We start from the raw sequence: 15,305 nt of genomic DNA, 5'->3' as shown, positions 1-15,305 counted from the left end.
CTGGGGGTGGGGGTGGAGACCAACCACATGGCTGGGGGGGTGGGCGAGGCAAAACCAACCACGTGGCAGAGGGCCGTTTTCCTGAACCTGCCTCTAATCAACACAGGGATGGCCAGACGAGACCAAAGCAGGGCAAGTGTGGTTACCCCCAGCCCCCAACAGATGCTACCACCTAGCCTCTGCTGACAGCTCAGAAACAGCCCCTGGGAGATTTCTAGCTTTGGGGGAAGACAGGCTTGTGAGGCAGAAGGCAAAGCCAAGGTGAGGCCTGCAGCTCAGCTCCCCCCATCTCCTGCACTTCCTCATGGAGGCAGCCACAGGTCACCAATTCTTCTTGTCGCACAGGCAGAAGTTGCCTGACCCTGGCGGAGGGGGTGAGGCTGGCGGCCATGCAGCACACCCAGCTCTCCAGGCAGAGGCACCTTGGGCATTTTGCTCTGAGAGCCGCCACTGCCGGATCCCAGCAGGCAGAGAGAAGACGAGGTGAAGCTTCACCCATTTCCATGTGGCCCAGCCCCGGCCAGGCACTCAGTCTGAGCCTCGGGGGAGGTCTCAGGTCATGAGCTTTGCATGCTTTCCAAGAGGGCACCCTGGCCTCTCTCTTCAGCCCTGGCTTCCTTACATGAATGGGCATCCCTGGGGTTGGTGGTATAATAGGTTGGGCAGTAGAGAAGCAGCTGGAAGCAATCTGTCATCCACTGGCAGCCCGTATGCCGAACTCCCTCTCCCCTCCTCCACCAGAGAGACCCCCACTCCTCCCCATCTCACCTTCTGCCCATGCTCAATACTGCCTATCTCCTCCTAGAGCAGGGTTTCTCAAAGGAGCCCATGGAGGTGCTGCAGGGGGTCTGGGACTCCTCTGGACTGGTAAGCAGGGCAGGGGTCCCCAGTCCCTGGGCTGTGGACTGGTACTGGTCTGTGGCCTGTTAGGAACCGGGCCACACAGCAGAAGGCGAGTGACAGATGAGACAGCAAAGCTTCATCTGCCGCTCCCCGTTGTTTGCATCATCACTGCCTGAACCATTCCCCTGCCCTCCCCCACGCCACCGCTGTCCATGGAAAAATTGTCTTCCAGGAAACCAGTCCCTGTGCCAAAAAGGTTGGAGATGGTTGATGTAGGATTTTCCTCACCAAGAAGGTCTAGATTTTTATCCAGTTATCAAAGAGATCTGTGACTCAGGAAGGTCGGGAACACAGTGCTCTAGGGATCTGTGGCCATCTCCACCCCATGCTGGCCTGGCACACAGCTGGTGCTCAATAAGCGGCGGTTCACTTAAAGCTGTGTACCAGGTACCCAACCACAATAGAAGGGTATGAAGGAGGTACTGAATTTCCTCCTACAACAAGGGGAGTTTGATGAGGACCTCTGCCACCTGCTGATGGTTGAACTCACAATCTCTCCAGCACATCTGCCATGGGGCTGACTCCTCCCAACTCCCTTGTCTGGGGGCAGAGTGGGCCGGGGTGGGGCACCCCACCCCAGTCAGTAGCCAAGGCCATGAATGCATATGGATCTAAAAGGGCTTAGGCTACCAGACTAGGAGAAACAGACAGTGGGATAATGAGATTTTAATCATCTATCTCTGAAGACAATCTGTGGTTGATTAGTAATGTCTGCCACAGGCCTAGGCCAGGACAAAGGTGAGATAAGGTGGTCCCTGATCCTGAAGACAACCTACAATTGATTAGTAATGTCTGCCACAGGCCTGGGATAGGACAGAGGTGAGATGAAGCTGTCTCTAATCCTGAAGACACCCTACAATTGATTACTAATGTCTGCCACAGGCCTGGGATAGGAAGGATATGAGATGATGTTGTCCCTGATGGAGGTGAAACACTGGTCCTAAAGGCCTCGTCCCACCTTCCCAGCAAACTGGGGAAGCAGCCTCACTGTTGTGGTCCCTACATCACTATAGCAACCAGGAAGATGGATGTCCTAGGTATGCAGATGCTGGATTCTCCTCCAAGGCTCTGTGAGGAGTCCTGGGAGTTTTCCACCTGTGCCCTGGGGACAGGGAAGGGCAGTCTCCCTCCTTCTGTGCCCTATACCTCCCTGGTGGTCCTGCATTCAGATCCATTTTGGCAAAGTCACTGTCTGTTACCCCACTCCACATCTCTCAGACCCTGCTGACAGCCTCTTCACTCTATTTAGCCAGTATAGGATAGTACAAAAACAAGCTGCTATTTTGCTCAGGCAAAAACCAGATGCCTCTGCATCTCCACAGAGACAATTAAAAGCAGACCCCAGAAGCTGTTTTCCTCTGCTTTGACTTTGGAGAGAGATGCCCTGCAGCACAGCCACATACAAGAATCAGCTCTCAACCCAGAGGTGGAAAAGGGACTCAGAGCCTGCCTGGGCATCCTTACCACCCCCCTCCAAGGGGACATCCATACTCTCTGATCTCTCAGACCTCATTCAGAGCTGACCACATCCTTCCTCCAGGGATGTCCCTCTCCTGAACAGGGTGGAGGGTCCCAAGACGTCAGCTGGACTTTGCAGATGGCTACCATCCATCTACACTGAACATAAGGAACCTCTCTTCCAGGAGCACGGCATCACCACAGCAGCCCAGCAGGTAAACAACTCCTGCCAGAGGTCGCCTGTGGGGGTAGCAAGGTGCAAGTGGGGCCCACAGACAGTGACATTCTCACGGTGCCTGCTTCTCAGGGCAGCTGCGGGCTGGGCTGAACCACCTTGTCTTCTGAAGGTTCCCTGTTCTAAGAGCTACTTCTTGAGGTGGAGCCTAGCATCTCTGCTTCTGGACCACAGCAAGGCGAGAGGACTAAGAGAGGGTCGAAGAAATCCACCCCCGATGGGGACAGCGACAGAAACAGGACTCCCGGGAGGCAGAGGGGATGAAAATGAATCACTCTTACCCAACCTGGAGGAGACAAAAAAGAGACAAAGCGGGATTATGTCACCGTGCTGGCCTGGTGTCCCCCGGAATATCAGTCCTTGGGCAGGAGCGGATACAGTGCTAGGATGAGGACTTTGAGCCCCTGTGTGGGGCCGGGCTGAGGACAAGGGCTAGAGGTGGCCCCCTCCCAACTCCCCACTGGACAATGGAGCCATATACTGTGCTTTAATACATTAGATTTCCTAGCCCTCGCCAGCTACCTGCATTGTAATTAGAGTTCATTCCTTTTCACAGCTGAGCAAACAGGCTCACAGTCTCCCAAGATCATATGCCAGTAGGTGGAGGAGCCCTGGGAGGAGGGCTGCTCGGACCAAACAGGAGGGTGGCTCGGGGAGCCAGAGAAGAAGTGGCTGGGGCAGGAGGCGAGGAGGACAGTTGTAAGAGCAGAGAGGCAACCCCCAAGCAGGGCCTGAGCAACATCTCCTGGGGGTGCCGCTGTCCCAGGGGTGAAGACAGCTGGGAGCCCAGGGCACTCAGTCCAGCCTCAAGGCTCATCGAGGGTGGCAGGGAGCCCTGAGTACTCATGTCGGTGCCAGCTTTGGTCTTTGTGGGATTCTGACTCAGAATCCCAGGGCGCAAGGCCCAGCTCACCAGCAGTGGGATCCAAGGAAGTGGTGTCATCTTCCTGAGAGTCTGTTCTCCACCCAGAGTCCCCCTAACACTCTTTTCAGGAAAAAAAAAAAAAGAGGAAGAGAGGCACTGGGTTTTGCCCACTGAGACGCCCTCTGAATGACCCACACGTGTCCACATGGCTGTCATCACTGTGCTTCAGAGAGAAGATCCAGGGGCGGATGGAAGGCTCAGCCCCTTTCGGGGGTCAGGAAGGAGGGAAGCCCCAGGCCCCAGCAGGACAGTCTGATTGGGAGTGGCAGGCAGGTCACAGCTAGATTTCTCTCCTTGGGTGACATACGCTCAGAATCATCAGACTTGTCCAAAGTCTATCCCACAAGGGACCCAAGAGAGTCTGCCCTGGGGTGGGGGAACAAGCCCACTTGAGACCCAAAACAACCATGTCAGGAGAGAGGCCGGGTTCCCAACCCTCAGAGCACAAGAAGGTAAGAGGCACCCAAGGAAAACTACCCCTTCCCTTCCACAAGGGTATATAGACAAGGGCGAATTTTATAATAGAGAAGGACAAAGACCTAAATATCCACCAAGAGGGGAGAAATTAAACTATACACTGGAAAGAGGCTTTAAAAAGCTTAAAAGATGAAATAACTTGAATTATAGATATATACAAAACTGATAACCTGGTTGGTTCCTGAAAGGAAAAGGAACAATGGTAGGGGACAAATTTAACCTCTACAAAGTTCTATGTGAGCGATACTGGACCACGTGACTGTCACTAACTATTTAAAATACATAGATCATCACCATACACAAAAATAAACTCAAAATGGATTAAAGATCTAAATGTAAGACCAAAAACTATAAAACTCCTAGAGGAGAATATAGGCAAAACACTCTCCGACATAAATCACAGCAGGATCCTCTATGATCCACCTCCCAGAATACTGGAAATAAAAGCAAAAATAAACAAATGGGATCTAATTAAAATTAAAAGCTTCTGCACAACAAAGGAAACTATAAGCAAGGTGAAAAGACAGCCTTCTGAATGGGAGAAAATAATAGCAAATGAAGCAACTGACAAACAACTAATCTCAAAAATATACAAGCAACTTATGCAGCTCAATTCCAGAAAAATAAACGACCCAATCAAAAAATGGGCCAAAGAACTAAATAGACATTTCTCCAAAGAAGACATACGGATGGCTAACAAACACAGGAAAAGATGCTCAACATCACTCATTATTAGAGAAATGCAAATCAAAACCACAATGAGGTACCATTTCACACCAGTCAGAATGTCTGCGATCCAAAAATCTGCAAGCAATAAATGCTGGAGAGGGTGTGGAGAAAAGGGAACCCTCCTACACTGTTGGTGGGAATGCAAACTAGTACAGCCACTTTGGAGAACAGTGTGGAGATTCCTTAAAAAATTGCAAATAGAACTACCTTATGACCCAGCAATCCCACTGCTGGGCATACACACCGAGGAAACCAGAATTGAAAGAGACACATGTACCCCAATGTTCATCGCAGCACTGTTTATAATAGCCAGGACATGGAAACAACCTAGATGTCCATCAGCAGATGAGTGGATAAGAAAGCTGTGGTACATATACACAATGGAGTATTACTCAGCCATTAAAAAGAATACATTTGAATCAGTTCTAATGAGATGGATGAAACTGGAGCCGATTATACAGAGTGAAGTAAGCCAGAAAGAAAAACACTAATACAGTATACTAACACATATATATGGAATTTAGAAAGATGGCAATGACGACCCTGTATGCAAGACAGGAAAAAAGACACAGATGTGTATAACGGAATTTTGGACTCAGAGGGAGAGGGAGAGGGTGGGATCATTTGGGAGAATGGCATTGTAACATGTATACTATCATGTAAGAATCGAATCGCCAGTCTATGTCCGACGCAGGATACAGCATGCTTGGAGCTGGTGCACGGTTATGACCCAGAGAGACGTTATGGGGAGGGAGGTGGGTGGGGGGTTCATGTTTGGGAGCGCATGTACACCCGTGGTTGATTCATGTCAATGTATGGCAAAACCAATACAGTATTGTAAATTAAAATAAAGGAAAAAAAAAGTGTAAAAAAAATAAAATAAAATACATAGATCAAGGGACTTCCCTAGTGGCCCAGTGGTTAAGATTCTGCACTTTCAATGCAAGGGGCATGGGTCCAATCCCTGGTCAGGGAACTAAGATCCCACATGCTGCAGCCATAAAATAAAATACATAGATAAATTTTTTATAAGTAAATAAGAGAGTAAGGTAGTTCAAGATGAACTGATATTTAGTTCTCAGAAATAAAAGTTGAAAAAATAGGTTATAGCATAAAGTACATAGTATTTGATAATTATTAGAAGTTTCAGCAAGATATTCTAGTTCCCCCTTCTGGGCATATAGGAGGATGACATTGTTTGGTTCTTTTGTTTGGGTAGGGTCATAAATGGTGTGTAGAACTTTTGGGAAAGAGCATTTAATTGCTCAGTTGTAACATGTCAAGTTTTGTTTTTTTTTTCCCCTCTGCCACAGTGGGATGTTCTAGACAGTGTTCTGGCCTGGAATCTGGAATGAGGCTGACCTGTGATGGACAAGTAGCATGAGCAAGAAATAAATCTCTGGTTATTTGAAGACCCAGAGACCTGGGGGTATTTGTTCTTGCAGCATAACCCAGTCTATTCTGACGTGTCTGTGTATGTGTATGAAAAAAAGAAATCTAATAGAATTCAACCCAAACAGTTCAGGTTGTCTGGGTAGCGGACTGAGAGACGGGGCCATTTTTCACTTTTTGCGTTGCGGTTTCTATGTTGGCCAATTTTGTCCATTAAAAATTGGCCCTATATTACCTTTACAGCGAGAAAACTGTAGTCAGAACTTTCAGTAGGTGGCAAATTCGGCACCTGCCCGGCAAGGACACTTACCTCATCGGGGAGACCTCGTCAATGCGGTTCCCCAGCTGAGACTCGTGGGACTTGCTCCTGGTGAGCGTGGGGAGGCTGGGCAGCAGTTGGAAGACCTTGCGGCTAGGCGGGGGCGGCGTCCTGGGTGGCTTCAGCTTGGAGTGCCGTCGGAGCTGGGGCGTGGTTGGCGGGGTGATGAAGCTGGGCAGGGCGCGGGGGGTCAACCGGCCACTGGTGTGCAAGGAGATAAAGGGGTCTGACAGGCCCTCACTGGGGCCGGGGTTTGGGGAGTCCGAGGCGGGCAGAGCGGACACGGAGACGGAGCGTGGGCCCTGGGCACTGCTGCCCAGTCTGCCCAGCTGGGAGCTCCCTGGAGGCCAGGACAGGCTGGCTGGCGAGAGGGTGTCTGCAGGAGGCCCGGAGCCACTTTCCCGCCGGGCATCAGACGAACTCCAGCCTGAGTCCTCTTTGTGCTCCCCGCCTGTGGGCCAAAGAATCGAGTCACAGGTGGCTGCAGCCAGAGGGAGTCACAGGCGAGGCGGCCAGGGCCCACCCAAGAAGCACTGTCCCTCAACGGAGGCTCCAGCTGCCAGCCATCACCATTTTATAAAGGGCACTCGAGCACACACGCTACCTGGCTGACTGTCAGAACACCAGTGCAGATACTACTATCCTCGACATATAGAGAAGAAAATGGGGCCCAGAGAGGGACAGGGCAGGGCTCCCGCTGGCAGGTGTGTGGAAACCCACCCCCAAAGTCAGTGATCTCAGAGAGGGAAGTGGTGAGTGATCTCTGCGAGTCAGGCTGTGTAGGGACTTCCCTGGTGGTCCAGAGGTTAGGACTCCGTGCTTCCAGCGCAGGGGGTATGGCTTTGATCCTTGGTCGGGGAACTAAGATCCCATATGCCACTCGGGGTGGCCAAAAGTAAACAAATAAAAAATAAAGATTTTTTTTTTTTTTAAGAGTTAGGCTGTAAAGGGATAACTCTCCTCTGAGAAAATTCAATCATCAAGAAAAGGGGCTGCACGGACCTTCTGAAAGCAAACTGCCCTGGGAATTTGCTAGAAGAGAGGCACAGCTAGAAAGAGATCAACAGCCACTTCCTTTTGAGAGAAGCCTGTGAGTGACTTTGGGCTGCTCCCACGGTGACCCTCTGTCTGAGGCTCCTGAGGCTTTGGGGCTCTGAGGGCTCCAAATCAGTGACATGTCTGTCCATTCATGTGAGCACTCACTGTATGCCGGATGTCAGGGCATAAAAAGGCACGTCTGCGGTGCATGCAAGTCCAGTGAGAGTGATGGACACTCAGTTCGGTGTGCTGTGTGCTGACAGAGACGCATGGAGACTGAGGGGATACAGAGGAGGACCCTAAGTATCTTGAGGGTCAGGGGGCTTTCTAGAGGAGGTGGCACCTGGGCTGGGCCAGCTAAGGGAGAACTGGAGAGGCGTACCAGGGAGAGGGAACAGCATATGCGGGGCACACAGGGCATCTTGCAGCGGCTACAGAGTCCCATGTGCCTTCAGAAGTCAGGACAAGCCAGGGAGAGGCGAGGGATGAAGCTGGAGGGTCAGTCCACTGGGGACCAGCTCCAGAGGGGCCTTGGATGTCTTGCCAAGGGCTTGAGGCTTGACCTTACAGGAGACGGGGAGATATTGAAGGGGTGGAGGCATGGAGAAAGGACGCCAGTCTACAGAGACCCTGTCGTGGGAAGAGGACACCTCCCTCCTCGTATTTATCAATGAGTGGAAAGCACAGGAGGGGAGATTTTGACTCAAGACAGAATGAACTTCCACCCTGTAATTCTTCTACTTTGCGTCCCTCAATCCGCCCAGCATGGCGAGGTTGATGAGATTCAGAGAGTCCATGTATACTGCCAACTTCACACAGGAAAATAAGAAATGGGATGGGAACCGAGCCCTTGATCTCAACCACAGCCCCGGACCTCCTCCCACAAAGCTACCAATTCTGAATGACCTGTAACGACACAGCCTTGGGAATGAATGAGCTCTCTATCATCAAAGATGATAAAGCCAGCCCACATAGTAATCTATTAGGGATGGTGGAGTGATATTAACCTTCTCAATTCTTAAGAGTTTGTCTATTCCATCCTCTCCTCAAATGCCCTTCCTTCTGCCTCACTGCACAGTGACTTCCTATTCATGCATCAACTTGGATGAGTTAGTCTGTGTATTCCTCATTCTTGCTCCTTTAGAACTGTGGCCAAGACCTAGCATGCATGCGTGTTCAGTTGCACCCGACTCTTTGCAACCCTATGGACTGTAGCCCGCCAGGCTCCTCTGTCTGTGGGATTTTCCAGGCAAGAATAATGGAGTGGACTGCCATTTCCTCCTCCAGGAGAACTTCCTGACCCAGGGCTTGAACTCAGGTCTCCTGCTTAGGCAGGCAGATTCTTTACCACTGAGCCACCTGGGAAGCCATGGCCAAGACCTACACTTGAACTTAAATACTGCTCTTGTTGAGGGGATAAAAGAATGAGTTCCATGGATCTATGCACAAGTCTTCCACCAAAGGAAACAAGCCCCCTGTTCTTTAAATTGTCTATTTAATCACCATTGCTTTAGCCAGCTCAGGGATATGGCTCTGGTTTTGCACACGGACACTAGTCAATTGGCAGAGGCTGCTTGACAATGACTCTGGAGTCACTAAGCATGAGGAGCTCAGGGACTGACTAGTGATGTCTGCTATGGATGAAGGATGGGGAGATTCAGCAAGCATGAACCTACCCTGTTCACCAGCCCCAGGCATAAAGAAACATCCTTTATCACCTTTCTTAAGACCAGAGATGTGGCCATTTGCCATCACCCCACAGGCCTAATACTGAAAAATACATACTAATATGTGCCAGGCTCTAGACTAAGTAGATGAATTTAACTCATTTAATCCTCCAACAAGTCCATGAGAGGAAGTCTTGTTAGTATGTCCTTTTTACACATAAGGAAACTAAGGCACACTGAGGTTAAGTAACAGCCTGCCAGGAGCCATGAAGACTGACTGCAGGACCTGAGGGACAGGGCGATCACAGGTACCACCCAGTCCCCAGCAGGCACACTTGAAGTGCGGCCACTGCTGGGCAGGCCCATCCACCTGCCTGCACCCTGGACTTGGGTGTGGCAGGTCCCTCTTGGAGATGTAGGGCACCACAAACTAAGATGGAATGAGAAAGAGCACCTGGAAAGGACCCTCTGCCCAAGGCCTGCTCTGGGGCACTCTGGGAAAAGCATTTTCTAAGGAAGAAACCTGAGAGCAAAGTCCAGCTCAACTGAGTCCAGCTCGGGTGTGGGATCCCAGACAACTCATCCAGAGCCTCTGATGCTTCAGCTACAAAGGGAACATACAGCAAGCGCTTCATATATTAGTGAGCTTCCGATCCTGGCACTCAGGATGGACAGTCAGCAGCCTTAACACACAGAGGTCACCACCACCCTATGGCCAGAGCCTCCTCAACTCCTTACAACACAGGCATAAACAGGGCAGACTGACAAGGTCCCCCAGATTCTCAGCTTGGGAGGCAAGTACTTTTTTTTGACGGTTGTCTGAAGGAGACTGACAGAAATGGCTAAATTAGTCATGCCACTAATTTACCTCCAGGGGTTTATTTAGCACATCAGAAATATATTTTCTCTTAATATAAAGAAAAAGATAATGAAATGTGCTTGGGCGGCAAGGGCTGAGGCTCGAGTCACAGTTCTGCCACCCACTGCTGTGTGTCCTTGGGTAAGCCCCTTCCCCTCTCTGGGCTCAGTCTCTTTCTCTGTAAAATGCAGAGATAAGAATGCTAACTATGTCCCTGTCCTGTTTACTTCCTGGCACTTGCCAGAGGCCTGATGTGTTGAGGTCTTCCAAATCAAGTAAAACTCTGGACTCTGTGTTCAGAGGAAGACTTGATACAGTGGGGCCAGGGAAGAAATTAAGCACCATCTTCTCTGGGGGGAAAAAAAAAATAGAGCTGAATATAAACCTCAGAGCCTTCCTTAAGCTTCAGGCAGCTGGAGATAAGACAAGAAGCTCAGCTAATTAAAAAATGGAGCTAATTCCATTCATTAGGTTCATTTTAAAGGCTTATCTGTGTGGTCATGGGAGCGCTAAGTCTGCGCATTTGAAGCTATTTCCAGGGTAAGATTGAGAAAGCCTGCAAATAAGTTCCTGAGGAACGCTAGTCATCATGCCAGGATTACACACTTCGCCTGGGGCAGCCATGTCCATACTCACAGCTGAAACGTGTACAGTTTCTCTCCGCATGCTTGGCTCAGGCTGAGCCCACACCAGCGCGTGCCTTCTGAGCACACAGCCCAGACGGGGATGGAGAGGCAGGGGGAGGGTGGGGAGAGGCAGGGAGAGGGCGGGGAGGGGGCTGGTGAGAAGACAGCTAGGGAAGGGTCACAGAGCCCTAGCTACAGAGATGTTCCACGGAGGGGAAGTCATGCAGCCCCACCCAGCAGACCAGCCTCGGGTTGGTAACAATGGCTAAAGCTTCACACTGGCCAGACCAGTGGGACCTGGGAGCCTTCTGTCTCAGGGAGAGCCTCTGCCTTGAGTGGGGTCCATCATGCACTTTCTGAGCGTGGACTCCAGCCATTCCAAGCCAGCCCAGAGACCCTGGTCACACCGGCCCCACCCAGCCTCTCATCCACCCCAGCAAAAGCCCTGGTGCCCCGGGAACCAGGCCAGGCCTGGGAGAGAAATGCAGCGTCCGGGCCGGGGTGGGGAGGGCGAGGCGGCTGACGGGACTGGCCCAACCTACCCAGGCGTGTCACCTTCCGCAGGCAGGTGAGGGCGTACTGCAGGCGGCCACACTCCTCGGCGCTGGCCCCACAGCGCCGGAGCGTCTCCTTCACCTTGGCCTCGTTCATGTCCAGCAGGGCATCTAGCGTGAGCTCGCGGAGGATCTCCTGGGGAGGCACAAGACAGGCAGAGAACTGGGTGAGCAGTCATCCTGCTTGCGGCCAGGCCCAGCCTCCTGCTGAGTGGCAGGGGCCAGCTGCTGGGGCCGGCCTCCGACCCGCAGCCACCACTTGTCTGAGGGCACCAGCAGCCAACCCTGGCCCCCACCCCCAGCATCCCAGAGACAGCAGCTGAAGCTGAGATGCCAGAACTTGGGGATGGGGGCTGGGGAGAAGAGAAGGAAAAAACCAGAAACGTTCTGATGAGGGCATGTTGTCCCTCTGGTCTCTTTTTATTTATTCCTCTGGACAGGAAAATGATGAATCATGACAACTCTGGAGAATGACAAGTACTTCAGATAAAGATGGTTCTTTACAATTTTGCTGTATCTGAATCAGACCAGATAGGATTCAAAGAAAATTAGCTTCCAAGAAAAGGATTACAAAGAATTAACCCTCACCAAGATCTGTGTTTAGAGAAGGAAATGGCAACCCACCCCTGTATTCTTGCCTGGGCAATTCCACGGACCAAGGAGCCTAGCCATACGGTTGCTAACGAGGAGTCAGGCAGGACTGAGCAACCGAACAACAGCAACGAAGATCTGTGCAGGTCTTTCCTACCGGGCCTTATCTGCTTCTCAGCTGGAGTCTTCCAAGGTTTCAAGGTAGCGAAGAGAAGCGAGATGCTCGAAGCATATAAAGCACTCATTCAAACTCTGAGGATGGAGGGGGCTATGTAGAAGGAACAAGATGGCCTCGGGGGACAGAGTGGACACTGCTGAGCCTGGAGTTCAATCTTTGGTTGGAAAACTAAGATCCCACAAGCCACGAAGAGTGGCCAAAAAAAAAAAAAAAAGACGAAAGGAAGTTATTGCAACGCAACACGATATGGACCAGCATAGAGAAAGCTCAAAGAGTTACGGGACCAGTGGAGGGATGGGGCGGGAGAGGGGAGGGGGGAGAAGTTGCTTCCGGAGTTTCTCTAACAGGGAAAGCCAGACAACCCACATCAAATGATTCCTATAAACTTGCAGTTCTTGAGAATCTAAGTTGATTTTCACTGATTTTTATTAGCAAACTGTGTCTAATGTAACACAAGCAATGTTGCGGTCAGTCAATCCACGGTGCTATAAATCTTAGGCTCAAGTGTCAAAACAAAACCTGATGAAGATACCAACTATGAGTCACTGGGGATTCTGTGATGCCTGGGCGCTGGGGCCACATCTGAAGCCTGGCATGTGGCCTCTGGTGTCTGGCTCTGTCCCCTCTCCCCATCTTTGGTCTTGTGTGAATATTCTTCCATCTCCAGGGTTGTGGAAAAGAAATCTCACGGCTCATTTTGGAGTCATTCTAGACTCTAAAAATTAGAAATAAACAGATACTCCCAGAGTGCCAAGAAGCTCATCAGTGGTTTGGACAAACCCTTGGTGGTGAGAAATCCTTCCAGATGATAAAATGAGAACGTCACAGGAAACCCTCGATAAGAACAACACAGAGAGCAGGATGCTCAGATAATGGCCCCAAGGCAGAAGCTTTTATTCAATCCATGTCTTCTTCTGTTGCCTCCAACAACGCCCTTCATCAAAATGCAGTTTTGACATCTTTGCCCCTCATTCCACTGAGAGAAGCCATTTGGCAATACTGTCAGGGAAGACCAAATGGAAGTGGACGTTGCCCTGCACAACACAACCCTCCACCTCTCCCTGGGGTGGCCTCTGTTCTCACCCACACGGGTGCGTTTGCCCCAGGCTGTGATGACTCAGCAGTTCTCTCGAAAGTAGAGATCCCAGTATCTGCTTGATTTGGGGTGGAGGTGGTATTGATGACGACAAAGACAAGCCTAGAAACCCAATCCCCAATCTGACTACAATGCAAAGGCAGATTTTTTCCCTTTTATATGCGTTTCCTCCCCACCCACTTCAAGTTTCAGTTTCTCCGGCATAATAACTACATTTATTATTACAAACTACTTGCTAGCACTTCACAAGATGTCCAGGGCTTTGTGCACTGACTCCGCTCAAAACAATTCAGCAAGGAGATGCCGCTAAGCCTGTTTTATTGAGGTTCAGTGACCTCACGCTATGCAGCTTAATAAATGGTGGCGCCACAACCCAAACCCAGGTGTGTCGAGTCCAAAGCACCTTCAGTTACCCCTGACTGTCACTCATGAACTTGGGCAAAGCAGTTACCCAGGGGAAAATGATTTTTTTTTCAAAGTAAATTAAAGGAACTAATTTCTACCTGCTTTCTGAAAAGAAAAAAAAAACTGTATTGTAAAATGGAAGTCCTTTGTCATTAGCAAGTAACCCCCTAAATAAGAGAAATAATAGGTTCAAATTCATGGTCTTTAAAAAAAAAAAGAATGAAAAGAAAAAACATTCCTTTATAGCTTTGCATGAGCTAGAAGGTTTGTCTCCATCCCCTGAGGCTGCAGGGATCAGTTCATCCGTAGGGAATAAGGGAACAGGATCTGCTTTCCCTTCCCCCCATGCGCTCTCTTCATGCTCCAGTTCAAACCAGGGGTTGGCTAGACAAATTGAAGGCGCATAGGGTACAGAACCCTTTCCTGGGATAGAAGAGCCAACCCAGGGTCCCGCTTGTACAGGAGCTGCCCAGTATCTCCCAGGACAAGCATCACTTTCTGGGGAGTGAACTATGTATGTCCTCAGTGAAACGGGAGTGCTCAGCACACCAGCATCGCTAGGATTTCTGACTGTTTCTTCCGCTTTCTAATCCCTCCTCCCATTGAAGTGGGGAGAGGGAACCACCCTGTTCTGCCTAAAAGCTGCAGTCAGTGACACTATCCACCAGTTAGCAGGTTATCTGGTAGAGTTAGGGTCTCAAACACACAAGCCTCAGGACGAGGTTTCAGAAAAGAAAAAAAAAAGGAGGTATGTGGGCATGTTGCCCCTTGATCTATCTTTCCATGGAGATAAAAGTACTAGAAGGGGCTTCCCAGGTGGTGCTAGGGGTAAAGAACCTGGCTGCCAGTGCAGGAGACACAGAGGCATGGGTTTGAACCCTGGGTCAGGAAGATTCCCTGGAGCAGGGCATGGCAGTACATACAATACACGGCAATACACTCCAGTATTCTTGCCTGGAGAACCCCATGGACAGAGGAGCCTGGTGGGCTACATTCCATGGGGTCACACAAAGTCAGACATGACTGAAGCAACTTAGCACACACGCAGAAGTACTAGAAATGCTTCTCTCGCCTCTTTACTAGACAACAAGAATCTCAAGGACAATGCTTATCAGAAACCCACTCTGCTCTCTCTCAGTGTCAGGGGGTAAGGAGAGGCTACGAGAGGGGCGCTGTATCATCATATAAAGAAATCGGAATTTTTATTTTAAAACAGCTGATTTTTATATGGTGGCAACTCATGCAAATCTGTGCAGACCAAACAGTCACATCAGAGCCCCCAGATGACAGCACGGGGAGCCCAGCAGCAAGGGGCTTGGGCAACACCACACCAGTGGCCAGGCCTTCTCAGCCAGGTGCTGCCCTGGCTCTGGGACCCCATCATGAAAGCCAAGTGGGCCCTGGCCTTCCAACTCCTATGAATTTATTCAGAAAGTAGTATTAGTCACTCAGTCGTGTCTCTGCAACCCCATAGACTGCAGTCCACCAGGCTTTTCTGTCCGTGGGATTCTGCAGGCAAGGATACTGGAGTGGGCTGCCATCCCCTTCTCCAGGGGACCATCCCGACCCAGGGATCGAGCCTCGGTCTCCTACGTTGCAGGCAAATTCTTTACTCTCTGAGCCACCAGGGACCCAAAGTTAATCCAATTGAGAAGGGACAGTCCATGAGGGAAGTGCGCTGGAACCAGGCGAGCCAGGATACAAAGAAGACGCCTCCCGTGGCCTCTGCTGCGCCTCTGGCCAGACAACAGTCAGGCTGGGCCAGTGGCTGTGCTGCCCCAGGAGGGGCTCTGACGTCTCCTCCCATCAAGACTCAGGCAATGCCCCCACCAGCAAGCCTCACACGTGGTTGT

The 15,305-nt window shown here is 50.6% G+C and overlaps 1 protein-coding gene and 1 non-coding gene across 2 annotated transcripts in view; both read right to left on the bottom strand.

Moving 5' to 3' along the window:
* The window catches only part of KSR1 (kinase suppressor of ras 1), a 160,866-nt gene that overhangs the window by 33,961 nt on the left and 111,600 nt on the right, over positions 1-15,305 (bottom strand). The window contains exons 3-5 of the mRNA XM_068977422.1: positions 11,171-11,318; positions 6,430-6,889; positions 2,878-2,882 (exon numbers count right to left, since the gene is read on the bottom strand). Of these exons, the coding sequence (XP_068833523.1) occupies positions 2,878-2,882; positions 6,430-6,889; positions 11,171-11,318 (613 nt within the window). The remainder of the gene's footprint in view (positions 1-2,877; positions 2,883-6,429; positions 6,890-11,170; positions 11,319-15,305) is intronic.
* On the bottom strand, positions 9,957-10,084 carry LOC138084895 (small nucleolar RNA SNORA19). Its single transcript, XR_011145297.1, has one exon. It is a non-coding gene; the product is annotated as a small nucleolar RNA SNORA19 (small nucleolar RNA).

This window comes from Capricornis sumatraensis, chromosome 8, assembly GCF_032405125.1.
Source record: "Capricornis sumatraensis isolate serow.1 chromosome 8, serow.2, whole genome shotgun sequence".
Classification (NCBI taxonomy): domain Eukaryota; kingdom Metazoa; phylum Chordata; class Mammalia; order Artiodactyla; family Bovidae; genus Capricornis; species Capricornis sumatraensis.
Note: the sequence above shows the minus strand (reverse complement) of the source record. Positions and strands in the feature narration are given on the sequence as shown.